This window comes from Podarcis gaigeae (genome assembly GCF_964106915.1).
Source record: "Podarcis gaigeae genome assembly, chromosome: 7".
Taxonomy (NCBI): Eukaryota; Metazoa; Chordata; class Lepidosauria; order Squamata; family Lacertidae; genus Podarcis; species Podarcis gaigeae.
In genome coordinates this window covers 41,705,872-41,717,975 of record NC_139683.1, presented here as the reverse complement: position 1 = coordinate 41,717,975, position 12,104 = coordinate 41,705,872, and the positions used below count along the sequence as shown (strand labels likewise).

Genomic DNA, 12,104 nt, shown 5'->3' with positions numbered 1-12,104 from the left:
GGAATATATTGGATAATTTATAGTCTGTAACAAAAACATGCAATGTTTTTCATCTTAAACACTGCCAGGATTGGGCCAGGGGGCGGGGGGGGGGGGAGAGAGAGATTCATTCATGCAAATATAAATGCAGAAATCTGGTAAAAAATAATAATAAAACTCACCGCTGGTAGAAGCATCGCTGAGATTTAGCAAACCTCCTCCTAACCCTCTGTAACTATGGTAACTGTAGGTCCCATTTCCATTTATGTACAACACCTCCTGTGTGCTGGAAACAGCTGATGTTGAGTAAGTGACCTGGGTTGGTTCCTGTTTATATGGTTTGTCAGCTGGAGCAGTCTCATCCTGCAAGAACAATGGTTCAGCGGACAGTGTCAAATCACTGCTGCATTTTTCTCCTTGAATGAAGAAGACATTATATTGTTATTCAATAGACTTTCCTTGCACTACTTTGAAAACAGGTTAAAGGAAATGTGAAACAAGCACATACAAGTTTTTTAATTGACACTTTTATCTGTCAGAAAGAAAACATGAGAACTCTGGCAGGTTATAGATGTCTTGTAGCAGAAATTGTCATTTACAAGTGTAGCTACAGTATAGTCAGCTCTATTCAGCCTATCAATGCTCACCATCTTTGCTCTAAAAAGCAACATTGGAGAATCTCTGGCTTGTGGGCCTAATTGAACCCAGCAGGATTCCTAATTTGGCCTGCAAGGCTGTTTTCCACAAGCCCCACCTGCCTGCCCTGTACCTGATAAGTCATATGATGATATGGTTCTATGTTGAAAGTGGGCTTTGCAGACATTGACCAGTGGCACTTTGCCCATGTGGTTTGATATCAAACTGAACAGGTAAAGGAAGGTTTGCAGGCATCACCAATCAGCTGATTGTTGGTGCCTGCAAAGCACCATGCATTTGTCCGTGCAAACTGATTTCAAAACTACATAGGTAAGGGAATATGCTTCACCTGGTAATGTCAGGTGGCTGACATGGGGTAGACTCACCCCCGCCCCCCACCCTGTCAAATTGGCCTATAGGAATAATTCTGGGGAGATCAGAATTCAGCCCACCAATCCAGTTCCCCACTCCTGCTCTTTGTTTTGTGTCATGGGAAACTCAGCAATAAATGCAGGTATAAGTGATAGGCAAAGAATATATATATATATATTATATTAGTTTTTGCTGGAAGAATCAATTGAGATTCTTTCAATAAGCAAAAATTACTTTGGCAGCTAGAGAGTTCATCTCCATGGGTGCTAGGAAGTGGTAAAAAATAATGGTAGGAAAGTCATCATAGAATCATGGGTCTGTAAGGAACTTTAAATGATCTGGCTCTCATGCCCTGTGACACACCAATTTGCTATCAGAGTTCATTTAATTTGTGAAGGGACTATGTGGGCTGGATCACACCTCCTTGCCCCTCACATTCAGCTGTATATTTTCTGTGCCTGACAAAGGGCAAGAGTTCCCATCTCACTAAGGGCAATTCTCTGCATTCTCCTATTCCCTCTTCCACATGTTCATTGAATGTAGAAAGGCCCATAGAGATGCACCTCATGGTTCCATATGTCATAAACATAAAGCTGGAGTGAATATAATCCACCATGTCTTAAAAGCTTTGTACTTTAAGACTTCTTAAGGAGTGCTTCCTGTATAAACCCACTCACCAGTTGGTCTTGTTAGCAGGCCTTACTGTCTGTGACATCTTTGAGGCAGTTTTGGACAGTAGTAGCTCAAAATTGGGCTCTTTCAGCAACCACCCTATATTTTTCTCTTTCCTAAGGAGGTGGGTAACCAACCTCTGATGGTTTTTTGAAAGCGGAGTAAAGGCTTCTGACAAGTTTTGGTAAACAATAATGCCATCAGTATTGTTTTCTACAGTGGGTTATAGTCTGATATTGTTGCGTTACAGTTGCATTCCATTGGCAGGTAACCTTGTTGGTGGTGCCACTACTGTGGGCTGCCTGGTTGGCACTGACGTGTGACAGGGCCTTTTAGGTGGTGTCTCCCTAGTTGTATAATGCCCTCCTTAGTGAGGTGCACCTGTCTCTATCATTATTAGCTTTCAGGAGGATTTAGAAAGCATTCCTGTTTATTCAGACATTTGGTTGCTGAAGTATTGTTTTTGGCAACTCTGAGATCACTGCATGTGCTAAATTATACAGTAGTAATAATATACTCCCTTTTTCATATTTTTACAGTAATCTGCAAACAATACAACTTACATAAGTATTATTTTTATTGAGATTTGGGTTCCCTGTAAGGGGAAGGCTGATGCCATCTGTTTCTGCTTCCTGAACTAAGACTATGCAGGCAACACATATCAACTATCATTGCCATCATTCAAATTTCTCTTCATACATATATGCATATTTTTACTTTGTTAAAAGGAACTATTTCCTCCCTCATGAAAACAGCATAACACCACACAAGAGAATAGCTCCTAATGGCATAACAGCTACACTGATTTCCAGATGTGACCTGAGGCTTTTTTTGAATTTACAGTTTGATATTTTTAATACACAGGGGTGTGAATCTATTATCTCCATAGCAAAATTCCAATATGCTTACAACTACACCATCCTTTGTAAGTTCACCATTCTGACTATCAGCTGATCATAATAAATTATGCACTTGCATGTGTTTGTGTGAATGTGCATTTGTGGATCAACACGCCTGCCTGTATTTTTGGACTTTCATTGGGAGCATGTCTATGAACTCTCCTTGCACATAAGGCTATGGGGCTCCTGCACTTTAAAAACTACCACTAAATCACAGGGAGTCATAGAAATGTGGAATAGACAAAATGCACCATCAAGTCCAACTTCCTGCCTAAACCTAACCTTATCAAAGATCACTCACCCAATTTTTTTATACCCTTGAATATGTGGCAGGAAGGATATGTGGTAACATTTAAGAGGTCTTCTATCAATTCTGTGGCCACAGTGAGTGCATACACCATCCTAAGCTAATTGCATCAATAACAGTCTAACCTGCTCTAAAAGATCTAAAGTGATTTATTACATAGTTTAATTTTGAATCTGTTTTATTAACAGCTGAATGAAATCTTTTAGATTCTATTTTAGATTCCAGAATAGACTCCCCACTCAATATCGTTAGAGGAAGTGCGGTGTATTGTTTTGGAAAGTCAAAAAGAGACACTGTATTTAGGAATTCTAAAGAAAGCACATCTGGTGCAAGAATCGAACTGGAAGGATGCATTTTTCATGTAGGTGGGAATGCATATCCTCTTCCAGTTCCATCAATTATTGCATGTTACTAGCTGTGTATAACTGGAACAGGATTGGGGGTATTCAGTTTAGTGTTCCCAGTCTCATTGGACGGGGTCATTTTTTGCACATAGACTAGTAAAAATATCTTGACACAATCTTGTGTTTTTCATTAGTTTTAATTCTTCTGGGCTTGACCTTGTTTAAATTTTATGAGCAATAAACTTGAAAGCTCAAATTACGGAATAGTGTTTTGGCATATCATAGTGCCCAAGAATTCCTTTCAATTTCAATAAGGTTATAGAGTTGATGTGATCAGTAGAGATGGAAATTTTTATTTCTAAACAGGGACTAGATGCTGTTTGGCTCTTGTTTTGGTTCATTAAACCCCATTAACACTAAGTGTTCTGAGATCATTATCTGCTCCCAGAATAAAAATGCATTAACCCCACAGTATCATGAGGCAGTTAAACTGAATAACTCAGTATATTTTGACCCATGTAAAATCTGCCCCACCCCACCCCACCCCCTCTTTTTTTTCAAGGAGCCAACATAAATTGAGTTTGCTACATACCCTAAGTGAATAGATGGAATAATTTTCCAGGCAAAATCATACTTGTTCTGGTTGCAGTGCAAACTTTATCTCAGGCAATTAGCCCCCTTGTATTCATAAGTTTGGAGGTCTAGTGGTTTTCTCTTCTCATTTTCTATCAAACTAGAAGTAGGTAGGGGTGGTGCCATAGTCCTGGCCTCATGGCAGCATACCAGGTCCCCTGCAAACCAGGTGAATGCAGTGGCAGGGCTGGGGTGCTGTGAGTGCTCCAGTAGCAACATTATATCTCCTCCAGTGCCACCCCTCCTCACTGGCTGCTGCTATATCAAGCATAGCATGATTTACTAAGGCATCTTCAAACAGGTGTTAGACTACGTTGTAATGGCACCCTGATTGTGTGTCAGCACCCTCAAGCCAACCCCCCCCCCCCATTAGAATAAAGAAATTCACACAGACACAGATTTTTTGTTTAAGGTTATTGGGCAAATTTTCGCCACAACTTTACTGATTACAGGAAATGTGAGCGGTATTGGCTTAGGCATTGGCAAAAGACTATATCAGACTCCTGCCCCCTTTGCAGGAAGTCTGTAAGGGTAAACCACCCAAAGGGGAGCTGCTTCAGGGGAACCCACCTGCATCTCCCCCAGTATTCCCAGAGGCTTGACATGGCCCTAGCTCCTCAAGTGGACTTCACACAGGATCCAGGCCCTAGATTCCTTTAACGGAATACCCTTGGACAATGGAGGGGCAGGCGATGGCCGACCTCCCCTCTCCCACTCAACAATAAGCCAATGCCTAACCGCCAAACCTTACAAAGTTGTGACAATTGCTAAGAGGTAGGCGAAAACCAAGTGGCCAGTGCCAATTTGCCAAATGGAAAAAAATCCTATCTGGTCCCCATCCCAAGGTTTATGTCTGGGATGCTGAAGTGTTTAATAGCACAATTCTATGCATGTCTACCTGGAAGTAAGTCCCACTGATTTAAATGGCATTTATTTGCAGGAAAATGTTTTAAGACTGCAATTTAAATGTGATAAATAATAATATTCTTGCTATCCTTCCAAATGGCTAAGAGTTGGTCTACTTAGAAAAAAGCAATGTAGTAACCCACGGCGCATGTAAAAATACACATAATGAGTTGGATCTAGACTGGTCAGTCTGTGAACAGCTTTTTCTGTTTATGGAAGTGACTAAGGAGGCTCCCTATTGTAGAAAGGAGGGAGGTGATATTCATCCTTTCCTGCTACTTCCTCATACAGTGGTACCTCTGGATGCGAACGGAATCTGTTCCAGAGCCCTGTTGGCATCCTGAAGCGAACGCAACCCACCTCCGCGCATCTGTGCGTGTCACGATTCACCGCTTCTGTGCATGCGTGTGATGTCATTTTGAGCGTCTGCGCATGTGCAAGCAGCGAAACCCAGAAGTAACGTGTTCCGTTACTTCTGGGTCACCGCGGAGCATAACCTGAAAACACTCAATCCGAAGCTACTTCAACCCAAGGTATGACTGTACACTACTTCTCATGTTACTGAAGAAGGCCATATTCCTTCAGAACAGAGGGAACTGGGGGGAAATAGTCCCCCATGCTTTTGGACACGAACAGAACTCCATCAATCACAAGACTGGGTCTAACTCATTATGAATTATGTAATTTTGAGGGGAAAGGGATTTAAGATACAGTATAGCTGAAAATATCCTTGAACTGTTCTAAACAGAAATAGCTCTTTAGAATTACTGGATTGCTGCAATTGCAAAAATACAAATGCACATTTGAGAGTTTTATTCTTAATAATGCTGTACATTATTATTGCTATATTATATTTGCCCACTATGTGAGTTTGTGATTATTTTATGTATTTAACAAAAAATATATACCTGTTTGTAAGAAAACCTCTAAGAGGTTTACAAACATATAAAACAAAACATTGAAATTCTTGATGAAAACAGTTAAAAACTGGTATTTATAAACCTCAAAAGATGAACATTATAAAATGAACACAAATTTATCTTAATTAACATTATTTTACCTTTTTTATAAACTATGATCAGTATGAAGGCTGGAGGCAGATCTGATATAAAGAAGAGCTCACAGCATGTTCTTCAGCCATGCTACACGTTGGTATTCACAATTAAACTGACAGCTGAGCATGCCAGAAAACAAACATTTTGAAGCCCATCTGCCTTGCTACCACTTTCTGCTCTCTCTGCAGCAGCTATGGAGAACCTCTTATTTCTCCACAGAACACATTTTACAAAGTCTGTGATTATTGCTTGATCAGTCCATTGAGTCCTGCATATGGATCATGAGTCTTTCACCCCCCATGCCCATACCTGCTGTCGATCCAAGCGCATTCTTTTCGCAGCATTTCTGCTTTCGCTTTCACAGGCTGAAGCCAGGATACTCTCTGCTACTGCTGAAGTAAGGTGTGAGGGAATAGGCCGTGACTATGAAAGAGAGAGAGAGAGAAAGAAAGAAAGAAAGAAAGAAAGAAAGAAAGAAAGAAAGAAAGGGAGAAAGAGAATAATGACAAGGATCATTGCCAGGTCAACAACAGTGCTTTACAAGCAGCACATAGATTGGAGAGTTGGTTCATTGAAATGTATTTTGTTTCAACAGAAAGTGGAAATGGAGGTTATCAAAATGAAAAATGAAAACTAGTTAGAGACTACAGCTGCAGTTCAGTCACTGATCCTCAACTACATCCTTCCACCAGTATTTTACGTGGGTATTCATAAGCCGGGGTGGTTAACCCCGTTTGGGTGGCCTTCTAGCCCTACTCAACAAAGTTTCCTATTTCCCCAACAGCTCACTGATTTGGGCAGCAGCCAGGAAAGCAGGGAATTCAAGCAGACACAGTGCTGAGGTAGCTGCATATGGCCTTGGGGCCAAAAGAGGTTTAGCCACCCTTGCTCTTAAGGATGCATTTTGAAGAAACACTAGTATATTCCCATGACAGACAAGATCTGGTGTAATATAGTGGATATGAGACTGAGTTATGAATTTGAGAGCCCCTGGTTAAAATTTCACCTCTGCCATGAACTCAGTGGCGTAGCGTGGGTTGTCAGCACCTGGGGCAAGGCAAGTAATTTGCACCCCCTAACCCGTGGATTTGCGCCCCCTAATCCGTGGATTTGCGCCCCCTAACCCTAACCCCCGATGTTGCGCCCGATGCGGCCGGCCCCCCCTACACCCCCCACGCTACGCCACTGCATGAACTCACCAGGTGGCCTTGGGTAAGTTATTCCCTCTTAGCCTCAGCCACCCACCCTCTGAATTATGGGTGGCACAACTACTGACTTACCTTTCAGTCTTGTTGTAAGCATTACAGCTAGATGATGAATGTGAAGTGAACACTTGTAAGTGCTATGGATGCATTGGGCAGGATTCACCTAACCAGTGGCAGAAGCCCTGCGCCAGGACTTCCAGTTGCGAAACAGGGCTTTCTTTTCCCCTTCTTCTTCCCTCACATGTCCCCTGAAATTGCCTTGGTATGTGTGTGTGTCGTGAGAACCCCCAGAGTGGTGTGCCAGGGGAGGAGAGATGGTGTGTTTTCATCTGGCAAGCTGGAATGCTTGCAACAGACGGAACGACTGGAAGAGCACAATGCTGGATTTGGCCCATTATAGGAACATGCCTGATTTGAGTCTTATTTCATAATCATATTGGCATTGAAAAGCATGCTGTCCTTTTTACTTAAATGCATAGCAAAGCATTCTCACATATTCTTTGTATGTATTTTACCTGGAGAGTTGTAATGATTGACAGCCTTAGTATGTAATGTTTGTTCACCCACTTGACTGTGAATTTCCCCCACTTGACTGTGAATTTCCCCATCTTCAAAAGAATTAACCCCCCCCAAAAAAAAAATTTAAGGGTGTGCATTAGTACTAGTCATCTTTATTATAATTCCACTATTGACTTGACTGATATACTTGACTGATAATCTACATAGCCTGCTTTTACTTCTAAAAATGATCTATGCAATCTACACATTCTCTGTTGTTTTATTTATTTATTTAAAGTGTACTTTTTGATTTTTGTTCAGTTAGCAACCCTGCAAACATAACCTATGCTGAACATACAGGATATAAATTAAGTAAAGAAATACAAAATCAGAATAAATATTCTTAGATAAATACTCTTTTTTTGTTTATTCGTGCAATTATATTTGGTTTGACAATACTTATATTTTGTACAGTTGATCTTCAGTCACCCCTAAGCCATCCAGTGAAATACTCAATGTAGACCCATTGCCTCACAAATGACACTGTCTTATATCTGCTACTTGCCCTTCACAAAAGAGTCAGTTTTCACATTAAAATATAAATAACTGATCCAAAGGGCACTGAAATGTGTCTGAACCATTCCATTCACTTAAGTAGTGTTTAAATTATTTGTTGGACATAAATGATGGTAAATAAATAATCAAAATTACACTTAACTATTGAAACATGATGTAGAAATAATAATAATAATAATAATAATAATAATAATAATATAATAATAATAATAATAATAATAATAATAATAATAATAATAATAGAAGACCCCATTTGTAATAAGCTGGAGCTGTTGGAAGTGTACAATCACGACTGCTTATCAAAGTTTGGGACAGTTTATACTGTAAATAGAGGAAATTGGTTTCACAAATACCATATGTGAGATAGGAATCAGTCCAAATTAAATACTCTTAAGGCCCTTTGAGGTTAGCATGTAGTTAACATACTCATTTAAATTGAAGCTTAATCTACTTTGGGCTGGATTGTGTGCTAAATAATTCTATATTTTAAATACAAATATTGCACTATATTGCAATATGGTGAGGACTCATAATGAAGTGCAGGTAAGAAATCTGATGTAGTAGTAGTATTGGTAGCTACCCTTTTATTTCTGCTTTAAATTTAAACAGGACAGATGAATGTTCAATTTTTTTGTATTTCAATTTTATTCTATAACTTTGAAATATTTTTGTTTTTTAAAATTAGAGCAGATGTTTCAGAGGGAAAGTCCATGTATTTCCCCTGTAAAAATCTATCAATTTTATAGCATCTGTTGAAATGTTGTGCATATAGGGAAACATACAGTTGTACTCTCTACTTTAGTTCATTGCTTTCATTTAAAATGAAGATGGTCAATAACAGTTCAGTCTTATATGTTCAACATGCTCCCAGGTTTGTATGTATGGGAGTGTAGCCTATAGTTAGATTTGAGCATCCTCATGGTACCCTCCAGCTTCTTACTGTCAATGCCCATCACAAATATCAGCCTTGAGCATTGTAGACTGACGCTGGAATCCAGTCTCAAAGAACATATGACTCTGGTGGCTGATCACGATTTTACTGTGTTTTATTTTCTGATATTACATTATGGTGGCCGCACAGTAAATCATGTGTTGCACCCTTCAAATGATGTTGTTTCATGCTGAGTCCACTAAACAGTATTTTTAATTTTTTTAAAAACCCAAATAATACTATAAGAAAGCTGATACTTTGATTCATCCAAAGACATCTATTTGCATCACAGGATCATTAAATAATATACCGAAAGTAACACATATGAAACAAACAGTTATAGCCAATTTGGCAGAAGGTCACTCAAGAATCTAAGTAGAATGGCACACATACAAAATTATAAAAAGGCTGTAAACTGGGTATCAGGGAATTTCCTGCTCCCCCTAAAAAGAATCAATATTGCCTGGTGTTGAAGGTTCAGTCTGAGCTTCTGAATCTGTTCATTTGGCAGTGGTAATTACTTCGTAGTAAAAATACTTGAGATTGGGGTGTAATAATTTTTTATATAATAGTCTCTCAAGTGGCAGCCAGGGAAACTTCTATAAAACATTGCAATAAAATAATTACATATAGGGCACCCATTGGTTGATGTGCTGCACATCAGACGCTAGTTTTAATAGTGAAACCTATATGGCATGTGTTACCTCATTTGCTTGAATGTATAAAATCATCAGCAAATTTCTACAAGTCATACTAAGCATTTCTTTTTCAGTTCTATATGTAAATGTGCTTGTGTCCAAACAGCACCATCCACTTCAAAGCATTATTTCTACCACATGTATATTTGGGATCTAAACCTTCTCTCAAACTGCCAACATGTTCTTCAAAGGAACATTTTGTACTTAAAAAACAGATATTTAGTGATTCTAGTTATGGAATACACAGTGGATCTTCTGTTTTATGCATAATAAGTACAACTTCAAAGGTCTAATAAAATATTTTGTCAATGAAACCAGAATACCTCAAGCAGAACATGAATATACTCACCAACATCTTGTTACAGAATTAAGACTGAAAAAGGATTCTTGAGAATAGAGGCATATTAAAACACTCTCTCATACTGTACTGTAAAGCATGCAGTGTAAAGTAGCACAATGCGCATGTTTGAGCAACATTCTGCATTACAAACTGAAGAACAGCACTGCACTCTGTTGGATGTCCTGATATTGTTCTAATGTAATAAGCCCTCATATCCCTGGTAAATATATAAAAGGATTTGTCATTTTAAGACTTGCAGCGGCACTGCATTTTGACATCATTTGTAATGCTTTTCATTCATTCTTGTCTGAGAATAAATGGAAGAAGCAAAATTTCAGTAACTGTTGGCAAAACCAGACGGGGAGTGGAGGGATGGATGAGGCACAATAGGTTATAGCATTATTTTGATGGAGGACCTACAATGCAAATTAATTAGAGAATACACGTTTAATTTTCAAAAAAAGAAATTTAGTTTAACGCACAATCCACTTTGCTTACAATTCTAATGTTCTCATTCCAGACAGTATTCTACTTATAATAGACAAAAGGGTGTGTGTGTGTCTATTTGCCACACACATCATGTTTAGCACAATTATCTAGGCTCTATATGATGTACAGCAGCAATAATTGCCCAAGATTACCATACAGCCAAAAAATGTAGTTACAGAAGGAAAAGAGGCAACAAACACATGTAGACCAATTAGTAACCTCTTTCCTGCTGCTGTGCATGTACATAATGCCAAATCCTGTCCCAATGTATTCTTGCCTCAGTGAAATGAGTAGGGTGACTTGTAAAAGTAAAGACATACACAATCTGACAGGGCAAGGGCTGGATAATATGCCAGGTATATCTCCTGAGATTTGTGCTTTAGGATTTCATAATACGTTGATGTGATCTTTTCATGAGACAGATGTTCAGACAAGGCTGGTGGTTTGTAAAGGCAGGGAAGTGTGAAGAAGGGCTTGGCAAGCAGCCATCGTCAACAGGTAAATGAATGCAGAATACTGTATATATGGAGAAGGTTTGTATTGTTAACTGAGTCTTCCCAAGGCAAGCCAGAAGTCACATGTTCCTCATGGTTTCATTAAGTTAAATGAGATTTAGGTACAGCCTTGGGTAAAAGTGTTTGAGTGCATGCATGTGCGCGTTCTCTCTCTCTCTCTCTCTCTCTCTCACACACACACACACACAAATGCACAGTTTGAAGTGAGTATGAATTTACGTTAGGCTGATATGTATTTTACTCATCTCAGGAACAGCTCTGTCAAACTGTTGTGTTTCTGTTGTTGGTTGAGGAAAGATCTACTAAGATGTTTGCCTTTTATTACTCAACAAATAGGACACCTGTAGCTGTACTGAGGGCAGGGGTACCTTTACCTTTACCTTTAGCTGTACTGAGGCTGTGTTTTTTGTTGACTTTGTGTGAAACTATTTCAAGGTGGTATCGAAGCCCTTATCTCAGAAATTAGTTAACTCCTAGTATTGCCAACAGTTTCTATATTATCAATACTAGTGTGTTTTTTCTTAGAAGAGATTCATATAGATGATGGTCATCAGATATGAATGTGTGAACATGACATTCTTTTTTTAGGTAGGAAATTATAGCAGCAACAAAACTTTAAAGATACTTAGAGCAGATGTCATCCAAAAGGCACATTTTTTGTCATTTCCCCCATCAACTGCCTTAATTATTTCCTGTGAGATGGGCAGATACTAATGAGAAAGAAGGCCTTTAGTTAAGAACTCTCTTCCAGATGTCCCCCTGCAGGGGAAGAATAATGAGGCTATTATCTGAAGGCCAGATCTTATTTACCAGTTCAGAATAAGTTGCAGAATCCCCTCTTTTTTAGTATTACAAAATAATTTCTCCCTGGTGACCTGAAGATTTCAGGATCATTCTTTGATAGAGAATGTTTGAACTCTAGGCTGCTTACTGAAATGTGCTTTTGAAAAAAGAGTGAAAGGTTGAAGTTGCATTATTTGTTTTGAATTCTGTTCCTGAGACAGAACAGGAACAGATGAACACATTTTCTTTCTCAGAGCAACCATATA

At 39.1% G+C, this 12,104-nt stretch overlaps 1 protein-coding gene across 3 annotated transcripts in view; it reads right to left on the bottom strand.

The window, feature by feature from the left end:
• Positions 1-12,104, bottom strand: part of NOL4 (nucleolar protein 4) — a 115,029-nt gene that overhangs the window by 6,268 nt on the left and 96,657 nt on the right. For all 3 annotated transcript variants that reach the window (XM_083747787.1, XM_083747788.1, XM_083747789.1), the window contains 2 exons: positions 6,113-6,226; positions 162-342 (listed from right to left, as the gene is read on the bottom strand). In XM_083747787.1, the coding sequence (XP_083603913.1) occupies positions 162-342; positions 6,113-6,226 (295 nt within the window). The remainder of the gene's footprint in view (positions 1-161; positions 343-6,112; positions 6,227-12,104) is intronic.